At 37.0% G+C, this 21576-nt stretch overlaps 1 protein-coding gene across 4 annotated transcripts; it reads right to left on the bottom strand.

The window, feature by feature from the left end:
- Nucleotides 1–641: 641 nt before the first annotated feature.
- LOC136559534 (uncharacterized) lies at nucleotides 642–21576 on the bottom strand. Of its 4 annotated transcripts, XM_066554806.1 has the most exons (13): nucleotides 21533–21576; nucleotides 20902–21092; nucleotides 20622–20698; nucleotides 14825–14900; nucleotides 11339–11470; nucleotides 10363–10486; nucleotides 8010–8070; nucleotides 7855–7901; nucleotides 7338–7413; nucleotides 6363–6464; nucleotides 4887–5798; nucleotides 4081–4191; nucleotides 642–2945 (listed from the first exon to the last, which is right to left on the bottom strand). In XM_066554806.1, the coding sequence occupies exons 3-13, from the start codon at nucleotides 20648–20650 to the stop codon at nucleotides 2633–2635; spliced, it is 1983 nt and encodes a 660-aa protein (XP_066410903.1). In that variant the 5' UTR covers nucleotides 20651–20698; nucleotides 20902–21092; nucleotides 21533–21576; the 3' UTR covers nucleotides 642–2632. The 4 variants fall into 4 exon arrangements, with proteins under 4 accessions (XP_066410903.1, XP_066410902.1, XP_066410904.1 ...); XM_066554805.1 differs by lacking the exon at nucleotides 21533–21576 and having other exon boundaries at nucleotides 20902–21331; XM_066554807.1 differs by lacking the exons at nucleotides 20622–20698; nucleotides 21533–21576 and having other exon boundaries at nucleotides 20902–21329.

Here is a 21576-nt window from a genome sequence, read left to right on the forward strand (position 1 = left end):
GTACAACTGTGAAATAAATAAAAGTATTGTGTTTTAGTTATGAGTGCTGCTGTAATATAATATTCCCTTAAAAAACAAGAAACATTTAATTTCATTCTCTACCATGTGAATTTAATTAGCAATTAAATAGTACAGATGTGAATACACAGTGATGAACCAATCTGTGGAATTTGAGATAAATGTCATCTGGAGTTTCTAATACATTATGTGGGCTTAGTTCTGCATAATTCCATTAGGAACAATAGGGTGGAGAGCCTTATCCTAAATTATAAATAAATAAATACACAAACAAAACTATGTCTATTTCCCTATAGTCTTCTCAAACCACTTGTGGAAACATCATGTCTAACAATATTCCCTGAAGAGAGACATTCAACATAGGCAGGAAAGTGACATTTATTTTGTGAGATAACAGAATTGCACCACCTTGTTGTTTGCACCTGAAACCTCAAAGGGTCCTGCAGGAACTGACAAGGGCTGGTAAGAGCTGCTGCTGATCTTAACTTCTTATGCCATATTTCTTCTTCACTGAGCCTTCCAGTGCAGCAGCTTTTCAAGTCTCCAGTCTGAAGTAGCAAAGGATTGACTCTAGGGTCACTGGAATCCTAAATAACAAACCCCAAAACAGAAATACAAAGGGCAAATGTTTTCTGCTCTTTATTCACTTTATGAATACTGCATACATAGTAGGAAAAAAACCTCAAACAAATGCTTATAATATCAGTCTGTAATTTTTGAGTCCCTGCTGGAAAATGCCAGGAAAGGTGTTTTTTGTTGATTTTTTAAAAAGGATCTATAGTAGCCCATGTTGCAGATCTTTCTTGCTTCCAAATAAAGAAGTGTAGATAAAGATTCTCATCTTACAGCTCAAGTTAAAAAAAAAAAGGAAAGGCAAGTGAAGGAACAAATGCCTTTTCATAACTTTTAGTGTTCAGTTCCACAACTGGTTTATATAGACAGGGCTTCATTCCTGAGACCACATGAATGAAGCTCACCATCAGATTTGATGGCAAATACAATTTAATGGGAAATACAAAGCTGCTGTGAAAATGAGAAAACTATTTACTTTGTACAATGAACAAAGCCAAAGTTGTTCTACCAGTTGCACAGGCAATGAAGCATTTGCAGTATGAATTTATACCCATGGAGTCCTTTGACTAGGGGAACTGTTTGCATGTGTTACCAAACAACAGGAGTTACAAGATACTCCAATCTAGTTCTTATTTAGTACAGAACCACAAATTCAGAAATCTGGGTTTATGCTGCCATTAAAAGCCAAAAAAAAACTTTTCTGGGTTTTGGTACAAACACTTTTTTTCCCAGTTTTCTAGTGTATACCTAGACCCTCTTGCTCTCTTGCTTGATGCTTTAAAGCTTTGCTTTTAAGGCAGTGTCTTAGCTGTATGACTTAAGTAACCTGCATTGAATTGTTTATTTTAATATAATGCTCTACCTTTATCCTTATTTATTGTGATGCCTTTTCAAGTATTACTTCATTAAAATGTAATAGTAATGAAAAATGTAGGTATTTCAATTTACCTAAGTGTAATAGCAATACTGTTTTTCATCCTAGGGAATGATTTCCTTATCCATAGCAGGAGCTCTAGGTGCTACTGGGCAGCTGCTGGCATAAATTTAGTTAATGTTTGTTGCACTACCTTTGTGAGAGCCATAGACAGTTCATGAGACTGTTCAATACATGACCCTTAAAAGGAGCTCACCTGAAGAAATAAGTTTGCAGTTCTGATTACATTGCTCTGCTGTAAGAAGAAAATAGTAAACAACAGAACTGAGGAGTAGGGCAGATGTGACTGACAAACAAGGAGGCCTAAGTACATGGGCACCAGTGCCCTTGGCCAGTCGAGACAGTGAAGGTGACATACATGACCTACCTTCCTTAGGATTTGTTGCTGAGAAACTGGTGAAATTTACCTGCAGTGGGCTATTCTGAAACACAGATAACCTAAGGGATCAGGAAAAAATACACAATCAGGATGAAATATTCCAATTACTGAAAAGCAAGTTTGACATTTAGAATATTCAAATTCCACTTGTTTACATGTTCTTAGCAATCTGGGAAAAATTCTGCTATGAAAAAGAATGCAACTAGGTCAGTTCAGTGGATGATACAGATAATATGGAAGTAAACTGTGGTGCTGCAATGACTTTTAGCAGTAATTCAATGTTCTGTTTTCAAAACTGTACATAACCTGGCTTCATTAATTTCTAAGTATTTTCGCTATACTTTCAATGCTAGTCTACCTGATAGTGCAGTGTTTTATTATGCATCTGGAAATCACATATATTTTAAAGAACTGTAACACAAAAAACAAACACAATCACTCAGAAAGTTGTTTGTTTTAAGGGGTTGTTTCTTTCAGGGTTGCAATTTTACTAAAAGGAAGAACTGCTTTAACTCCATGTGTACAGAGACATTGTCTCCAATGACACTTAACAAATACGGCCTAAGAAATTTAAAGAACCAAATATCAGTAGAAGCTAATCTTACAATAGAGACCTGTTCTTTACTGAAATTTTCATTTAACTAAATTTGCTTTAAAAAAAATTGGTCCACATACAAAATAAAATGGGTAAAAGCAATTCTAAGCTGAGCAAACATTGTCCTTTTTATTTAGTTCCAGTTGTAGTGGTCTCTTGGTGGTAAATCATAATGGGATCTCTCATCCTCTTCAGGTCCATAGTCTAGTGGCAGACCATAATTGTAATCAACTGTTACAACTGGTAATCTTTTATTTTGTTCCATGCTTCTGGTAGTTTCACCCTGAAAATGCTTTCTTTCATAGTCTACTGAACTATCTTCTTGGTGTATGGATGAAGATGGGTGCATTGTTCGTGAAGAGTATGGTGCAAATCTGTTTTTTCCTCTATTAAATTCCTCTGAGGGATGCACTCTCCTATTGTCTTCAGGACAATGTGGTCGATTACTGCAAGAACAAATATCAACAGTGAAATTCATAGAAATAAAACAGTTGATTTATTGCTGATGGCCACCACTAGAAATTAACTGTGTCTAACACTGAAAGAACAATTCAAACCCTCATTGTCATTTTTAACCCCTGAAATTAAAATCCTCTCTATGGATATTGCAAACTTGTTTGTATTAACTTTCCAATTCTAGTGATTAAAATTACAGCTCTTTACAGTAAGTAATTCTACTAGATGAAGTTTTGTTTCAAGTGCTGTTTACAATTAAAATTACTGGTTTACTGAGGATATCTTTACCTAGGGGACTTTTTTTCCTAAGTCTGTGTTTTCATTTTTGTGTACAATATGTAACAATAGCTCTCTAGTACATATCCTCAACAGGTGATAATGTATTTTGGAAAATATTTTAATTATTAATTTTTCTGCAACAGAAGACTCACTCTCCTATAAAATATGAATAGTCTATGGAATAGTCTAAAAATGCAGATACTGTGTATATATATTTATATTTCAATTCTCTTTACTCTCAAATACATTCCTTGCTTGGTAAAGTAAGTGGTGTATAAAGCCAATTCAAAACAATCTTTAAAATTTTAAAATCTTCTCCCTTACTGAACCATAGATTCACTCAGACTGCAAAGGATCTCTAGAAGTAGCCAGGGTCACTCAAACTAAGTCTCATTAGATGAGTTTGTACAGGGGCTATGTCCATTCTTAAAGATGTGGGACAATGGCTCGGGGCAACCCAGTTCAGTGTCTGCCCATCCTGCACAGTAAAACTCCTTAGCTCATTGTACACAGCACTTGAGTTAAATACAGCATCTGTCCTTTGCTTTTTTGCTCACTGACACACGATTTTCATATGATGTAATTCATTAGCTTGAACTGTGCTTGCCATGTCAATGATTATGTCAGGGATTCACACAATAATAACACTCAAAACTCAGTATCAATGGACAAATTAGTCACATTAATTTGCTCAGTACTCAGATCCAATGGATTAAACTGCATTTAAGCAAAAATATTAACACAGATTTTTGCACTGTGCAGTTAATTTGTATTTCTGAGCTGGAAACAGGGGGAGTAATACTACAAAGGTAAATCAGAAAACAATGTACGATATCTGACACTTACCTGTAATTTCTGTTAAAGTCATCATTATCAGACCCGTAATCTCTGTGAAGTGAAGGAGATGAGGAGAAATGAGGTTCTGGTACATTTTCATGGGAAGGAAAGGACTGACTTCTGCAAATAACCAAAAGAACTGCATGTTAAAAAGACTGCCAACATTTGTAAGATTTGGGAAAAAATACACATCAAATAAAATAAAATAAAATATTTATTCTTTTAATAAAGATTACTTAAAATTTTAACAAAAATTGTAATAATTGTATTCATTTAATACCTCAAAATCATATGCTTCTAGGTTTATTAGTAAGTGATGTATGTATCTGTGAGAATATAATGCAAGTTCTGAAGCAGATTTCCAACAAATTATTAACTCATGGAATAAACAAAGGCAAATCAAACTTCCTTGTAGCACTCCTGTTTATCTGTGTTTGGCTGAAGGCATAAATAAAATTTCATATCCTCTTTTGTCCAGAGGACTTCTTTTTAAGCGTAAGTTTCTGTACAAAACAAAGTCAGACAAGAGTTTTGTTTCAAGCTGACTAAAAGGCAAAGGAAACACAAATTTTAAAGATGCACAACCTTCTAACTAAGGAAACACTGGCTTTTGAAGCTGCAACACTCCAGCTTATATCAAACCCTAAGTCAATTAAGTCAAAACAAGAAAAGTTAATGAACTGATCATTTATATAGAAAAAGGATGATTGATTTTTTAAAAAAATATTTTAAAAAACCACTTCATTTAAGTTAAAACTGCTGAGATTTACACTTTTATTCTCTATTTCTGTTCTTACAGCTTAAGGATGCTTTACCTGTCTGAACACCATTCACGTGGCAAGTCATTGTGACCTGGATGATCATGAAAAGGTCTTGGCCTTTGTCCATGCACTTTGTTACCATAATCAAAATCTTTTGATTGAGTCTGTTCCTGTAAGCCATCATAAGGCTGAGGGTCATGAAAAGGTCTGCACCTTTGTCCAGGACCTTTATTATCATAATCTTTCAGCTGCATCTCTGTTTTTAAGTCATTATGGGGCTGGTGATCATTGAAAGGTCTCATCCTCTGCCCACGACCCCTCTTAACAAATTCAAAATCTCCCAATTGCATCTGTGACTGCAAGCCATCATGCGACTCATAGTCATGGAAGGATCTTAGTCTTTGGCCAGGACCTCTACTGGCAGAATCCAATTCTTTTAACTGCATTTGAATCTGAAATTCATCATGAGATTGGTGGTCACGGAACAGTTTTCGCCTCTGGCCACGGCCCCTGCCACCAAAATCAAAATCCTTTGACTGCCTGTCTTCCTGGAAATCATTAGGAGATGGATGGTCAGGAAAGGATCTCTGCCTCTGCTCCCGTCCTCTGTTGAAGCCAAAAGACTGCCTGTCTGCTTGCAAATCATCATGAAACTGGTGTCCATGAAAAGGTCTCAAACTCTGTCCATGTCCCTTGCTACTGAAGTCTAGGTCCTTCAGCTGCGTGTCTTCTTGATAATCATCATAAAACTGGTGATCAGTAAAGGCTCTTTGTTCTGGTCCCCTGTTGTAGTCCCAATTTCGCATCTGCACTGATGCTCTTAATTCATCCTGAGTTTGATGGTCATGAAATTGTCTTCGTCTCTGTCCAGGCCCCTTATTAACGAAGTCAAAATCTCGCAACTGCATCTGTCCTTGCAAATCATTGTGAGAGTGGTCATCATAAATTCTTAATCTTTTCCCAGACCTGTTAAGAAGTATTGAATATCATACTTAAAAGTGCTACAAGTCATTAATGAAAACAATTAATTTTTAACCAAGAATTTATATGAAAGACCTTAATCAAATATTAAGGTATCAAAATTATTAATAACCCAAACTGTATGTAAGATTATAAAACCCTCAGTGTTAAAGCAGAAGCTGTGACAAACATTCAATTGTAACTCTACAGTACTTGTTAAATGGGCAAAACCAGTGATTCAAAATTAATCAAAAATAACTGCAGATTATTGTAGAATAATGAAGAACAACAGGCTAAGTAAAACTGCATTTTCCTAAGTGAACTAATTACTTACAGACTTCTAACAGCATACATTCCCTTTCTTACCCATATCTTGTTGCTGTTTTGTCAAATTCTGTTAATACATTTTACATGGGTAGGCTATATTAATAAAATCTCTTTTGAGTATCTATGGTATTTTCAATAAGAAACAATTCTTTTGTGGTTTTTTGTCGGGTTTTTTTTTTGTTTGTTTGCTTTTGGTTGGTTGGTTTTGTGTTTTGTTTTGAATTCCATTTTTCAGCCTATTACCCCTGAAAATCTTCATTTGGGAACCGCTCTACAGATCCTTCCATTGCATGTGGTGGTGGGATAATATCTTCATCTGCATCCCATACATCCATTCCAAGGTTACTAAGGGGGGGAAAAAAAATCTCACATAAGCTTCCTTTTTTAAAGCATACTACTGACAGAGAAAAAACCCACTCCCATAAAATTTTTCAGTTCTGAATGACAGAAATTTTATGTTAAGTAAAATTTACAGACAACTCAGAAAACATTAATCTTGTAAATTTATTTTAAAATTCTGACATGATTCCAACTTCATCTTGCACAGACTATGAAACAACAATAAGAGCAAAACAAAGGACTTTCAATTAATTGGAAAAGAAACAAATCACTCAGGTATTAATTGTAAAATTCATTTACTGCTACAAGGCATCATTGGCACAAATACCTTAGGAAGACATTAAAAGTTGGCTGCTCTTAGGAGACGATGATAAACATAATGTTCTTAAACATCAGAGATACAACTACTGTGAACAGAGGGGACAAGAACGATGTTCCACTTTCCTATATTTTTTTATTCTTAAAACCGTTCTACTATTTTTTTTTGTAATATCTTGTTCTACAGTGCCAACAACAGCAGACAGATCACGGCGCTTACAAAGACACCTTTGCAGTGGCTCCTTTCAGCTTCTGAGAGAATACAGACTCAGTACACTTGTCACAGTATGATAAAAGCACAACAATGTTCAGTAGTAGCTGTCAGATGAAAAACAATCTTTCAAACCATATACACTGGAAAGATGAACAAAGCACACTGCACTTCATGTTATTCATCTGACAATACACAAACTACTACACAGATGTTTTACATCTATGTGTAGTTTCATATTAGAGGTTTAAGAGGAAAGTAATTTTGGCTTAGGACTGGAAATGAACTTTTAAAAATGCCAGGAGACATACTGGAAGATCTTAAGCACACAACTAAAAGCTTTTGCTCACCTTCGCATCGGCTGCGTCCTGAGATCTGTGAGATACACAAGGCCATCCATACGGTGACCTCTGGCATCACCAAAAGCTAGAGAAAAGGAAAAAATACAGTCTCATGAAACATGGTCAAACTGAGCCACAAAAATGTGAAAGGCAAGTTTCTGTTCCACGTGAGATGCTGAATTTGAAACAATTCTAACTTGGTATTAAATATTTCATCAAGCTGCCATCATTGCAGCATTTTTTAAAAAGACTCCTGAAACTAGTAGTGGCAGCAAACTATGAGTGAAAACTCTTTCAAGTAAAAATAAAAAATTTAAGCAGGTAAAACATACTCCTCCTGTGCTGTCAATCTGCTATTGCTCAAGTCCTGCCTGGAATAGAATCAACAGTTGACTATAAAATCTTCTATATAAGTCAGCACATGCAATTGCTGAAAAGATACTAAAAGAGAATTGTTGTATTTGTGAGTTTTTAGTAATTATGAAGTACAACCTGACATGTGCCTTAGTTCAAAATATAAACCTACCCTGAATTGCTGCCTCTGGATCCCAGCCTTCAACATCTATAAGATATCTATAAGGTAAGAAAAATATGACTATGTTATTGTCCCAAAGGGAATAGAGAGTATTATAAGGATGCTACTTTTTGTGAAGAATAATTTCTGCTTTCATACAGCCTTACCTACATATAAGATAGCCAGTTCTATTAATTCCGTTAGTACAGTGCACGCCAATGAGTTTCTCTGTCAAAAAAGGAAAGAGTCTTTAATAGTCCAGAAAGTGAAATTAACAGAAAGCTAGCACAACTTTTTTTTTACAAAAAAAATATCTCTGCTTTTCTAGCAAAATAATAATAAATAATCCTTGCTATTTACAAATTCTACTGTCATGCCTGTAAAACAAGAGACATGTCCAGACAAGACACATGTCCTCTCCATGCTGGATCTCTAGCAGCTGTTAGCTTACTACTTCCAAACCTGTGATGGCTGAGATTGACTCTGCAGAATGTAGAAAAAAAGAAAGAGTGATGGCAGGTAAAGCACCTAACCTCAGCCATTGCAGTAACAGGAGAAAAAGAATAAAATACGGGTTTGAAAGCAAATTTCAACAAGCAAATGTAGAACTGAGGAACTTAACTTACACATAATGCACCTGAAAGAATTAAAAGCTTAGGAGTATAATACATGGAGAAAAAAAGGACCAGTAATCTACAGAAATATTTTTTCAAATATTATTGGCCAAAGGCTAAAAAGCAGAATAACTTACTATTGCCAGAGTGTTTCAAATGAGAGAAACAGGGAAACTCTAATACAGTCATGCAAGGCACTGGTAAAACCCCATCCAGACTATTTATATTCATATTGAAATGTAATGAAAAACAAACAAGTTAAATATATATATATATATATAGAAAGGGCTACTATGATGGTAGTAAAAGAAGAAAGCTTGTCTTAGTCTGTAAACACAAATCTGAGCTACTGAATGTAATAGTGGGAACAGAGAACAACAATAAAGGGCAAAGCTGGTAGAAGAATAAATGCATAACTGATTAAGTTTTAGGCTAGATTTTTGAAGAAAAATTATCATCATCAGAAGAACAAAGTTTTGGCAGAGACAGTAGTGACAGATGGTCTTTGAAACAGGACATTGATAAACTTTTGAATGACATAAAATATAACTGAGACAGAATGTGTTTGCCACAGATCACGACAGTCTAATTGCCACAGAAGTTCATTCCAAGTTGGTGTCCCAACAACTAAAACACTAAAAAAGAACCACCTTCTTAAAAAGTATTTGTAAAAGGAATTCTGAGATATTTTAGGGATTATCCAAAACAGAGGCCAAATCACTAGGAGGAAAGTTCTCTCAAAGTCAGAAGTTACATAAGCTCTGCCAAAATGCCCTTACAAGCTATAACTGCATGTCAACATCCAGTAACAAATCAGGAATCGATTCTCTCAAGATCAGATTCAGATACACACAATTCTTTATCACACAAAAAAGCACTAGATCTAAACCAAAAGAAAACTAATAATCACCAGGTAATTTCCTTAAGCCAAAAAAGAGCAAAGGAAGAACTAACTTCCTGAACAAGGACAAAGGCTTTTTCTTATACTTTTTCATCTTCCCAGTAGTTCTAATTCAGGCTCTTATATCTGAAATTAAGGTCAGAACTTTTTCACAAAACAATTGATCAGCTACAGGAAGACCCTGGTTATGCTTTGCAGTAAAAACTGTATGCACTTGGGCAGTTAATATCTTTCCCAAAGAGAATGCCAAAGGAACCACAGCAAACATCACAAAAAGGTGTGAAAGAATGGTCCACCATTATTGGATAAACAAACAGGTAAAATCTGCCTAATCTGCTCACTACCAAAAGGAGTGGGAAGCTTAAAGCTACAAACACACTGTGGCAAAACACACACTAAATTATTTTCACAAAAAGCACCTTATCTAATCTCAGCCAAGAACTGTCCTGTAGCACAGACACTGAAATAGCAGCACAGCCACATTGTGGAAACACCGACACCGGGTCTGTAATCAGATTTTTCAAGAACTGTTCAGATCTGAGGGCAATAATGGACTCCTAAGACAAAGAACACTACATCAGACTAAATGCACTGAAGCTGCTCACACAGATCAGTGCCCAGTGCCATCAGAGACCCAGTGCTATTTCAAACATCCACCAAGGGCTGGCAGCTCCAACACTCAGCTGATGGTAAACAATTGGGTCACACAGAGGAAGGCCTTGCTGCAGTTACTTTGACTCATAACACAAATGTAACACTATTAGGAAGTGCATTTAAGTTCCAGTCATTTTTGAAAAAAACATGTTTTGATTGAAAAAAAAGATACATAGTGGTTTGCATAATGGATCTTATCATGATAATGAAGTGGAAAGTGCTGCAAAAAGCCCAAGCCTGAGATCGCTGGTGTCATACGTTTTATTGAATATTGAAACTAGTAAATGACATGGTTAGTACTGAAATAAAATTTTGGTGAGTTTTTTTACAGCACAGGATGCTGATATTTACCATTTCCTGCATTTTCCCAAAGAAATTTTCTGACCCACTTTTTGAACTGTAAGATAGTAGCATTATCAGGGACTTCCAGTCCAACAGTATAAAGTTTCTTATACTGCACACTTTTGGGTAAATCCTAACAAAAAAAAAAGAAAAAAGGAATGGTAAAAAATACTGAAGTCTTGCAACAATGAGAAACCTTAAGCAGTATCTAACATAACGACAATGTAAACCAGTTGTTCAAATCCTGAATAGGAACTGAAAACAATCTTGACACAATTTTATAAACTCTCAGAAACTACCACTAACATTTCTACATTAAAGACCATGTCAGACAAGGAACAGTTTCTACATAAGATTTATTTATCCCTGCTAATAAGGCTGCACATTAACTAAGGGAGTAGTTTCTTGGCATTCCATTCTAACCCATTTTACAATTATTAGCAGTATTTGTCCCTCCTACCCACAACCATGTACATACTCACAAATTCACTCCCTTAATGCCTAGAGCCCGTGTGCATACAAAGATTTGCATTCTGATATAACAATGTCATTTATTCTCCTTTTCAACAGGAGGCTGATAAATCACAATTGCTTGAACTATCCAGGCAAAAACTTTTAAATTGATAAAGTAGTTTAAAAATGTACACCTTCTTAAGTGGATTTCACTGAGGATCAGTAAAAAGAACCACCTAGTAATAAATGAGAATATCTTCAGGACAAAGGATATAACCCTTCTGCACTTTTTGTGCAGTGCCTGGCACTGAAATCTTCATCCATTACTGAGTTACCATAATACTAATCAGCCATAAATGCAACTAGCTGGGAGAATGAGCTATTTCCTCTGTGATAAAACATTTATTTTCTATTGGAGACATAAAAGTAGTCTAGATAGCTTGTCTATTCCAATTCAAGGTAAGAAAATGTATATACACTTTAAAACAAAAGTTGCAGTAACTCTTTTACATTTTTGTTAGGCTTTTGTTACCTTAACTTCATAGTATCGTGTGGTGTATGTTAAATCAATAATTAATCCAAGCTCCACATTTAGGGCTTTCATTGCAGCAATTAAGTCTTTTGGTGTAAATTTCTGGGTTGGGGTAAGCCTCTGGTTAATTGCCTAAAAAGAAAATGGAAAAGAAATATATTCTTTTTACATTCTAATAGTAAGACATTTGTAATATTCAGCTGTTTTAATTAGTACTAGGAAACATCAATATTTAAAAGAGAGTGTTTAATTATCAGAACCACATCCATGTATTATACAGGTAAGAGGAACCAAAAAGAAAGCAAAAATTTATGCATTCCTATTTAGATAAAAATGCAAGGCAATGTGAGCATTTCTGCTTGTACAGTGTTAACAAACATTATTAAAATTAGCTATAACTTGACAGACAAAAATTCTGAAAGCTGCAGCATGTATATATTGATTTTTATATAACTAAACACACCAAAAAGCAAAACACTACAATCTACTTCCCCCAAATTTCGTCCTGCACAGTAACTCAAAACTAGAAGTGTATTACATATAAAACATAAGAAATTGTGATACAAGAGTTCATTTCTAAAGGTTTAACTTTCTTCCCACAAATGTTGTGCAGACATTTTTATCCCTCCTTCATCTCTTGACAGAGAGTACTTGCATATCATTTAGCACTGGGGAATATTAAGTAAGACCAAATATCGTGACTAAGAAAGCTGTGTGTTGGTGGATAATGAATAATTCATTTCATTTGACAAACAGTGAGAAAAATGTTTACTCACCCTATTGTAGCTGTGGTTTTTGAAATGTGTTCTTCACTTTAGGTATGAAAATGGCTCATATACTCAAGACTGGATTTTCTCTGAACAGTGCACTTGTCCATTGTGAGAGCCTTTTGACACAGGCTCAGCCAGAACCAATAAAGACAGTGGCAAAAGATGCAGCAGCCTCAACCACCTGTCAGTTCCTTTGTCAACAAGAAATTCAAGCAGACTGGACTCAGAACTATTGGAAAGGAAGGCAGCCACAGACCACATACTTCTTAGAACCACAGATGCTATAGGGTAACTAACCATTCCTTGTTTTGACTGTACAGATTCTAATGTAAAATGCTAGCAAGAAGTCTTGAGTCTGGAAATAGAGACAGGAAACTGAAGTAGAGAATAAACAGCAGGGCAGTCATATCAAAGCTGGTATGTGATTAGGAAGCTTGAGCTGAAAGGAGGAGGAGGATACAAAGGAAGTAATAAAGTATTCAGTCCTATGTATTTCAGACACCAGTGCACTGCTGAAAAAAGTGGATGTTGTAGAAATTTAAACAAAATGAACATGAGTCAGTTATGTCACTGCTACTCAGCAGTGACTCTCAAGTCTAATCTGAAACCGAACTTAACAACTTTGAGGTGACAATGGTGAATCTGCAAAAGGTCTATGGTAGAATATTAAAGAATTTTTACTATATGACATGACAGAAACTGAGGAGGAATGTAATTTACAAAAATAAGGGATCTCCAAACATATTGATTGAGTAGACAGTTTTATGTGTTATGAAACACTATGTTTTGAAAGGCTCTGGAATTTTCTGAAAAACTCTTGCTGACTATTCAGTAGTTTAGGTGTTTAATAGGGCTTTGAGAATGTGAGAAATCAGAACCAATTCTAAAAATCCTTCTAATGGCATGGGAAAGAACTTGCCCAATTCTTACTACACTACAATGTTTATAATGGTGATGTGAAAGGGAAGACAGAAAATCCTTCCAAGTAAACACATGATCTTTACTAACAGCACATCTTCTAAGATGACAACCCTGTATCTTCAAATACTGAAAATATGTTGTCTCTCTTTGGAAGGAATCACCAATCAAGTTCCTAATACACAGCAAAGAAGCAAACTGCTGCATATTTAAGAGGTCTGTTCCACCAATTTAATAAATAATAGGACTTCCAACAAACTACAACCGATCAGGTCTTCAGCATCTTCAGGCAGATTTACTGACCACCTCTGCAAAGCCAGTCACACATTTTACGTGTGTTCTGCCACAAACTCTGTGGCCTTCAAGCACACGGTCTCTGGCAGACTTGTCATTTCTCTGTCTTGCATAGCTGAAACTGAACAAGCTGAAGGGACAGAAATGTTACAGATTTTGCATCCTTGGGTAGCAGACTTTATGTCTGGCCAAGACAGCTTCTCAGAACATAGATCTACACCCCAGTGAGATCGGTAGGACAGGAAATGAGTAACAGGCTGATGTGGAGTGGTCCTTGTGACAAGAGTAAAGAAGCCAATTATAACTCTACTGGATTTTATATTCACAGCTTGATTTGTTGACTGGCAGTCTTGGTGGAAAATCACACAACTGCTGTACAATCCCTCCACATCTTGGAGAACATGACATGTTAAGTATGAGATCCTTGGTGTCCAAGGAACCAAACCATCATCCTAAAGCTGTAAAGGCAGCTGCAGGAAGCAAATCCTGCATTTCACTTCAGTCATTCCTAATAAAACTGAACTGAATGGTGACTGAAAACATAATGGGTAGTATTATATCCAAAGAACCAAAATTTTTGTGTATGGATACTAGAGAGCAATCTGAAGACAAAAGCTTAGACAGAACATTTCCCTTTAACTGCTAGAGTTATGTCAGACCACTGTACTTTCTTTAAAAGTGCTTGAAAACGTTTATTTTCTCTGTATCTAAAGCAAGGACTTGTAGAAGTCAATTTATGCTGCACTTGTCCTATTTGCCCTTCTGTATAAATTAACACTAATTTGCCCTATGCCTCCAAAAAGGCCTAGGCACTAAAGAACTGAACAGTCTCTACAAGACAACCTCCACATATTGTAGAAACAAAGAATTTAAAGATTTAACTCAGTGTATTTAATAGCTTAGGATGGCACTTTAAGCTAGCAAGACTCTAAAGGAAATACTAATAAAAGTACTTCATAAACTAATTAATTAGTAAAATAGGAGAAATCTATGAAGACTTCTTTTTTAGCTATAATACATTCCCACCAGATCTGAAGCTTTTTGCTTATGAAATTGCCAGTTTGGATCTATAGTTTTGCAAGTTCTGCAGTGGCTGGTATCCTTCAATGAGTGCTTAATTTCTATAAAATTATACTTTGGCTAACATTGCCTAGACTGTTATTCATATCATAAAATCTTCCATATGATTTTCTTAAAACAGCCATGAAAAGATATTTAATAAGATTATGAATTTAGGCACTTAATTGTGATCAAATGAAGTATGCTGATTGATTTAGAAGCTTGATTATTTTTAAAAGATAAATAAAAACAGTAACATCAGAAATAAAGAAAATTAAGAAAAATATAGAATATTATTTTTAAAAGCCAGATGGTTGAAAGGCTTAAATCTGAATAAATTATTTTTTAAAAAACTTTCTTGAAATTTGCATGTATAGTCATGCTATTTTTTATTGCTTTTGTAGTTTATCTAATACAGCCAATTTGCAGTTACTTTTATACATACCCCTTTTAAAGGTACTTTGAATGCAATAAATCTCGTTCCTGGAATAGGCTGTCCAACTGGTGTCAAGCTCCGCCATCTGTAAGGAAAGAAATATTACATTTTAAAGGTTTTCAAGTTGCATGATTCAACAGAAGGCACTTGCAGCACAGAGCACATAAAAATTGCTGTTATCATAAAGTATAATTAGATCCCCAAATCTGCAATTTTTTCATGAAGCAGTTTCAAAGTATCATCAGGACACTTAAAAAGAGTCTTTTTCCTTCCTTCTTCTTCAACTTCCAGGAAATTGCTCTCCTCAAAATGGCAGGATAACATTTACAAACAAGTAGCAGCAATATATAGCAAAGCAGATGTGTAAGGTTCAACAGGTAAAAATGTACTGTTGTAGTTGGTGGACGTTTTTCAACCTGACTGAATCAAACACCTTTAAAAAGTTACCATAGGCACACATCAATCATTTAATTGACAATGAAATGCAAAGTTTACTTTCATTAACAACAGAGATAATCTCTATTTTCCAAAAATGTTTCCTTTGTAATATGCTTCTTTTTCAAAGAAACACTCTTGATTGAAATTTCTCTCACCATTTTGAAAAATACAGAGAATATTCCATCACAACAAAACCTATCACAAATCACCAATAAGAGGATTTGTTACAACACTCAAAACACCTGTAATTCCAAAACCACAAAGAGCTGGTATGCACAAGTTCTACATTGTGCTGAAAAAGCTCTCCATATACAATATTTCAGAGATTTCAATTTTTAAAAAAGGATGAAAAGCATTATCTGAAGAGGAAAACAAGTTAATCAGCAAATCAATTTTACCTTCAAAGAGGTAACTTTCTAAACTTAGAACTATTATTTCTTCTTCTGCAAGTGCGAATTGTCTCTATAACCTAACAAGGTGCAGCTGGATGACTTAAAATCTACACAGGCTTTTTGCATTTTTGGCTAATACCTCAACTATTAAAATACAAAACATTTCCACGAGATTCTTTAACACTGTTGTCCATTCCCTTGCAATTTTCTGAATTAATGCTTAAATTAATCTCTGTCTTTGAAGGGAGCATCCAACAGCTTCTAGATTCCTTTCTGATGTTTATAAAACTACAACATTTGATGAAATAAACAAAGTATTTAATTTTAAAATATTCTAACCACTGACTACTTTGCTCTGTTCACAACTTTGGAACATAAAAAACTAGAAGTTGGCTGGAAAAATTCTCAATGAAATATCTATAATTATGTTTGTCATGTTATATAAATAACAACATCATCATTCAGAGATGCTTGGAAGTAACAAAGGAAACACAAAGCAGGGTGACTGAAGTGTATTTGATATTAACAAACCACATAACAATCTCTACAGCCATGTCTTTAGCACTAATTTCTCTCTGTAATCTTCATCATGAGGCAAAAAACAGATCAAGGCTCACAGTGCAGACATACAGGTGCTCAATTTAATGGACAACAAATGAAGCAACACAGAAGTAATAACAACTCATCATCAGGAAAGCTGCTGCAAACAGCTGGTCTGTAGAAGACACACAAGGAAAGAAAGTGTAAGGGCAAGCTGGAGATGAGATCACTGAGAGCTGTTTCAAATAAAACCGTTTACTAAATTCTAAATTTTTTTGCAGGATAAGTCTTCTTAAGTGAATTTCCAAGTTTGTAAACTCTGGAGTCTGGTAGCTTTATGCTTGCTGTGAAGTATGAAAACAAATCTGAGACTGTTCCTATTTACTCCTATTTAAGAGATGTAAATTGTACATTAATCAATTAAGATGAGAAATTCAGTGCTGTTTTAACCTGCTTTCTCTTGGACATCTATGAGTGGAAATAAACCATAATTATTATAGATAGGAGAATTTAAAAGTAAAAAAGAAAGTATCAAAAAGGGCTTTAAAATCTTATTTTCTTTAATTAACAATGTAAAAAAGGCTTTGTAAAAATTCTGAACATTTTTTCATATTAGGGGATTTACAGAACAATACCCCAGGATTAGCCAATTTGTTGTCAGACCTTAATAAACTTGGGGGTTTATTCTCTTGTATTTAAAGCCATTTCAATCCTCCCAGAAAAAAAAAAAATCTGCACAATCAGCAAGAAACTCAAAAGCTGCTGACAGCTCTATGGTAGAAAATGAGCAGAAGGCACTTTTCATCAAAAACATAAAGGGTATGTGTTCCATGTTATCTTTAAAATGGTATTTAAACAGGAAATTTCAGCACACTGCTGCAGAACTAAAAATAAAACCAGCAGATTGAAATTAACCAAAGATTAGCTACGGAAATAAGTTCACATTTGTTCTGTTCTTAACAAAGGAACGTGGTCGGGAATTAAAAGTGGCCTGGACTAAAGAACGTCAAACTCTTACAGAGTAAGTACAGAAAAAGGCAGAATGATCCAAGATGATCATCTGCAGGTGGTCACATAAACAGGAATTACAGGAGCAAAGCCTTAACTAAGCATTTTAGGAAGTGTGAATGAGACTTGTGACATGTGATTTGTGTCCTCCTTGAATGTGAGTGGAAGCAAGAAAGGCAGAAGTCAGAGGTGTTATCACAAGAGTTGGCACCATCATCATCCCTGTACCACTAAGAGCGACAGAGGCTTGAGTGAAAACCAGGCTGGACATGAAGAAACTGATTATGGATTACATCCAGCTGCATATTTTATCTGCTGTGGTTTTAAAGTTTTAATATAGCCAGATGTGGAACAAATGTTTTTCTCATAATTGATTTTAACATGAACATTGTTAAGGTCATATGGAAGCTTTAATTTCCAGTAAAATGTTCTGGTTTAGAACTGATTCATTGTAAGATTTACTTTTACAACTACTGTCACCTCTAGCAAGACCATTTAGAAAATACTACTTGGAACCTCTTTTCCTTTTTTTTGGCCACTGATACTGCATGATATACATGAAGCCTGATTTTCCAATTGACTTCCATACCTCTATAGACACCAGATTCAAAACTGATGATAGGAAATATTTTTACAAGTAAAATATCATCCTTCTCTCCCACTCACTGTTGAACAGGCACAATCCATTATGCCACAGTATTGAATATTCCTGTCTAAATGAAAATGCTGATGCTTTAAGTCTGGACAGAAAAAATTCAGTTAAAGAAACATGTTTATAGTGGATTGGCAAAAATAATTCAGCTTTGCCCTTCTAACAAAAAGACCCCACACAGTATTTTTTATACTATTCAAGGGAAACTTGCCAGAAGGTGACATTTCTGCAGATGCTCTTCAAAACTGGAGTTTATGTAATCATACACACAGCAGGATTTTGGATGCTGAAGCACAAAGGAGTATAAATTTGTAAAAACATCATACTATTTTATGACTTGTTAGGCAGCTTGGACTGTCTGATTCTTCACTAAAACATTATAATATACAACTACTGAAAGTTAAAACCATTTCAGACACTGTGAACAACCAGAACTTGACTCCATGTGGAAACTGCAGTGCAAGGAGTCACTTGAACCCCTCTTTTACACTGATGTCTCATTTTGCTACAAAATTAGTACCAGCACTATTTTGTAGGTTCAAGACTGCAGTGGACACTACACCATAGCTCTGCTCCAAGACATTACTAGTAAAAAAGAAATATAATTTCCTGTATCGTAGAATGGCTTGAGTTGGAAGAAGCCTTAAACATCATCTAGTCCCAACTCTCCTGTCACAGGAAGGGACACCTTCCACTAGACCAGGTTGCTCAAAGACCCATCCAACCAGCCTTGAAAACACTCGTAGGGAAGAGCATCCAGAACTTCTCTGGGCAACCCATTCCTGTGCATCACCATCTTTACAGTGAAAAATTTCTTCCTTACATCTGATGTAAGCCTCTTCATCTTTAAAGTCATTACCCCTTGTCCTAAAAAAAGGTTCACCATTTATTGTTTAGTTGCACTATTTCTACTTACTACCTTAACTGAAAACCCCAATTTATTGTATCACTTGAATTAGCATAATGAAGTCAGGATTAAAGTGTTAAAAATCGAGGCACTAACAGGAAGAGAAAAGATGCCAGTATTTAGTGTCACTGTTCTTATCTCTTGCAGTACCATTAAACCAAAGGAGTTAGAGTACTGCTATTACAACATGGAGACTGAGGTTGTGCTTCCACAGTCTGCACTGTCTGCACTTGTCCTTAAGCTCCAGGGTACCACAATCCCACTTCTGCCAACACCTATTTGCGGGGCCAGTAAATTGCATATGCAGGATGACCTAGACTCAAACTAGGTTAAGTCCCTTCCAGGGTTCACTTCTATGTCTTCCTGGCTTACTGAACTGACAGTGAAGAACAACATGCTGTGCTAGCACAAGGGTGACATCCACATCCTGCTTCATGAGACTGAAGGGCTGACAAGGCCTTCATTACTGCCAACCCCCTATTACTGTGGATGTCTAGCTTTATTTCTTAGCAGTATAAAAACTATCTATCTGGAGAAGTTGTAAGCACTTCAGTATCAGGCACTTTGTCAAAAGGTGATACTAACTTTATAACCAAATATTTGACAGTAGCTGTTTCTCTCCCTGAAAGGTATTAGTTTCCAGTCGTAGAAGTCAAAAGTACAGTCCACGGATTCTTGCATACTTAAGAAATCCATGTAACCTCATAGCTTCTCTAGTTCAAATGCAGGGGGGGGGGGAAAGAAAGGAGAAACGAGCACTTGATTCTCAAAGTTTTAGTAACTGTTTCCAAGTATGAAGAAAGGAAGGACAACTAATTGTTTTCCAATTTCAGAATCGCTGCTTAAAAACTAATCCACTTTAGCTCACATCTAACATGTAACTGAAATTTCATAGAAATTTTCAGAGAAAGACATGTTTAAACAGCTTTTTTTAAAGTTTATTCTAATTTTAATCCTTGAGCTTGTCAGCCATGCAAACTCTTCCACTTCTTTTTTTTTTAAATTCTGTTCATCCTTTGTTTCTATTCACTGGTTTTTGGCCCAACAAATATTACAGGAGCGCATGTTTTTTGGATCTTATTGCTCTTCCTAAGAATGCTCTTAATAAACCTACTTAATACTCCCCCTGAAACCAGCATAATGTAATTCTTTCCTCAAATAATGTATAAATTGCAAGTTATTGCCCCACTACAGCGCGCTGTTATCTCAGCATACCCTCCTAGCCAAAAGTTTGTACTGATGCCGTCAGGAACACATGGGTTAAAACTCTTAATATGGACTTCTTTTCTTGTGCTTTATTAGAGCTAAAGAATAGAACTGTATCTGTTTTAATTGACATCATTCTGTGGTCCACATATGCACTCCAATCAAGTCATCACAAGGCCTGTATAGTGCATTTGGAATAATCTGGGATTATTTTTGCGGATACAACATTTCTGTCGTACTCTTGTTAGAAACAAAACCACGAGATGTTTCTGGATCTGAATTCACAAAAATATTCCTTGATCTTGTGCATGCAACCACCTGCTCCCATCTTATCAACTCTTAGGCCATTCCTAGTAGCAAACACAAGTAACCAGGAGTATGGACTACTCTCCCATTTCCAAGTAAACATACACTTGGGGGTAAAACGATTAGGAAGAAGGAACTGTGTGTGGCCGATGAAGGAGAAGTGTTTAGAGACAGGCTGGAGCATGATACTCACCTGGGGAATGAATGGCTGGGCTGTTCCTGTCTTGGAGAAGATACCTACCTTAACCTGTCTGTAGGTGGTGAAGATGCTCGAGGCAAGAAAGCGCCTGGGGCAGTCAGTGCCCCTCTCTGTGGGATGCCCGCTCCTGCCTCTTGCTTAGTGTGAGGGATACTTACCCATCAGGGATAGTGTTCTTCTTTACCATGCTGAAAGCAGGAGCAGGCAGAGCAGGAGGCAGCGGTGAAAGTGGGCACTGCAGCAAAGGAGAGAGAACCGCGCGGTTAACACGGTGCTAATCTCTTTCTCCATCAGTGGGCCTTTGCATAGGGCTGAGTCGCAAGTAAAACAAACCAAGCAGCCACCTGGGGCTTGAAGCTGTCCTGAACAAGTTCTGCACCTTGCAAGCTAGCCTACTTCTCCACTGCTACTGCGCGAGAAGAGTGAAAGACAACTCACCTCTCCTCTCCAGGTGATCACAAGAAAGAGAGAGGAGAGGCGGCAGGTTTCTCTGTAACTCTGGCAGCAGCGCTGCAGGCACGAAGATCTTCCTGGCAGTCCCTTCTGTCCCACTCTGCGGCTCGGAGCCGTCTATTCCGCCCTTGCTCTCCCAGTTAGAACCCGTCTCAAGGAGAAGAACCTCCAGGTAGCTGCAAGAGGCGAGGCCGGCACCTCAGCAATGGAAGCACCATCACCTGCTCCCCCCTAACCTACAGCGGTCCGAGTCCGCTGGACGCCGTGCGCCCGCCGACCTTGCGGGGCCCGGGCTGGGGGGGGCGAGGGGAGCGGCCCCCATGGCCCCGCGGCACGGATGACGCTGATGAGGCTGCCCCTCACAGCCGCATGTCCCCGGGGCAGGACCGGCTGCGGGGCCAGCCCAAGGCTCGACAGCGGCTGAGCTCGGGGCAGGGACAAACAAGAGACCGGGGCGGGGGGAAGTCGCGGCCCGGCTGCGGGGGGCGGGCAGGCGGCTGTGGAGGGAGGCGGGCGGGCTGTGAGGGGAAGGGCGCGGGCTGCAGACGGTGACAAGGAAGAGCCCGTGCGGCGGCGGGGCGGGGCGGAGAGGAGCGGGGCTGCGGGCGGCCCGTACCCGGACAGGATTTCCCTGGCGGAGGAAGGAAAGGCTGGCGCGAC

This window comes from Molothrus aeneus, chromosome 8 (genome assembly GCF_037042795.1).
Source record: "Molothrus aeneus isolate 106 chromosome 8, BPBGC_Maene_1.0, whole genome shotgun sequence".
Lineage (NCBI taxonomy): Eukaryota > Metazoa > Chordata > Aves > Passeriformes > Icteridae > Molothrus > Molothrus aeneus.

Coding starts and splice junctions, on each gene's coding strand:
- LOC136559534 (XM_066554806.1), bottom strand. CDS start 20,650: ATGGTAAAGAAGAACACTATCCCTGATGG. Junction 11,471..14,824: donor TCAAAGTACCTTTAAAAGGG/GTATGTATAAAA, acceptor TTTTCTTTTTAG/GCAATTAACCAGAGGCTTAC. Junction 10,487..11,338: donor CACGATACTATGAAGTTAAG/GTAACAAAAGCC, acceptor TTTTTTTGTTAG/GATTTACCCAAAAGTGTGCA.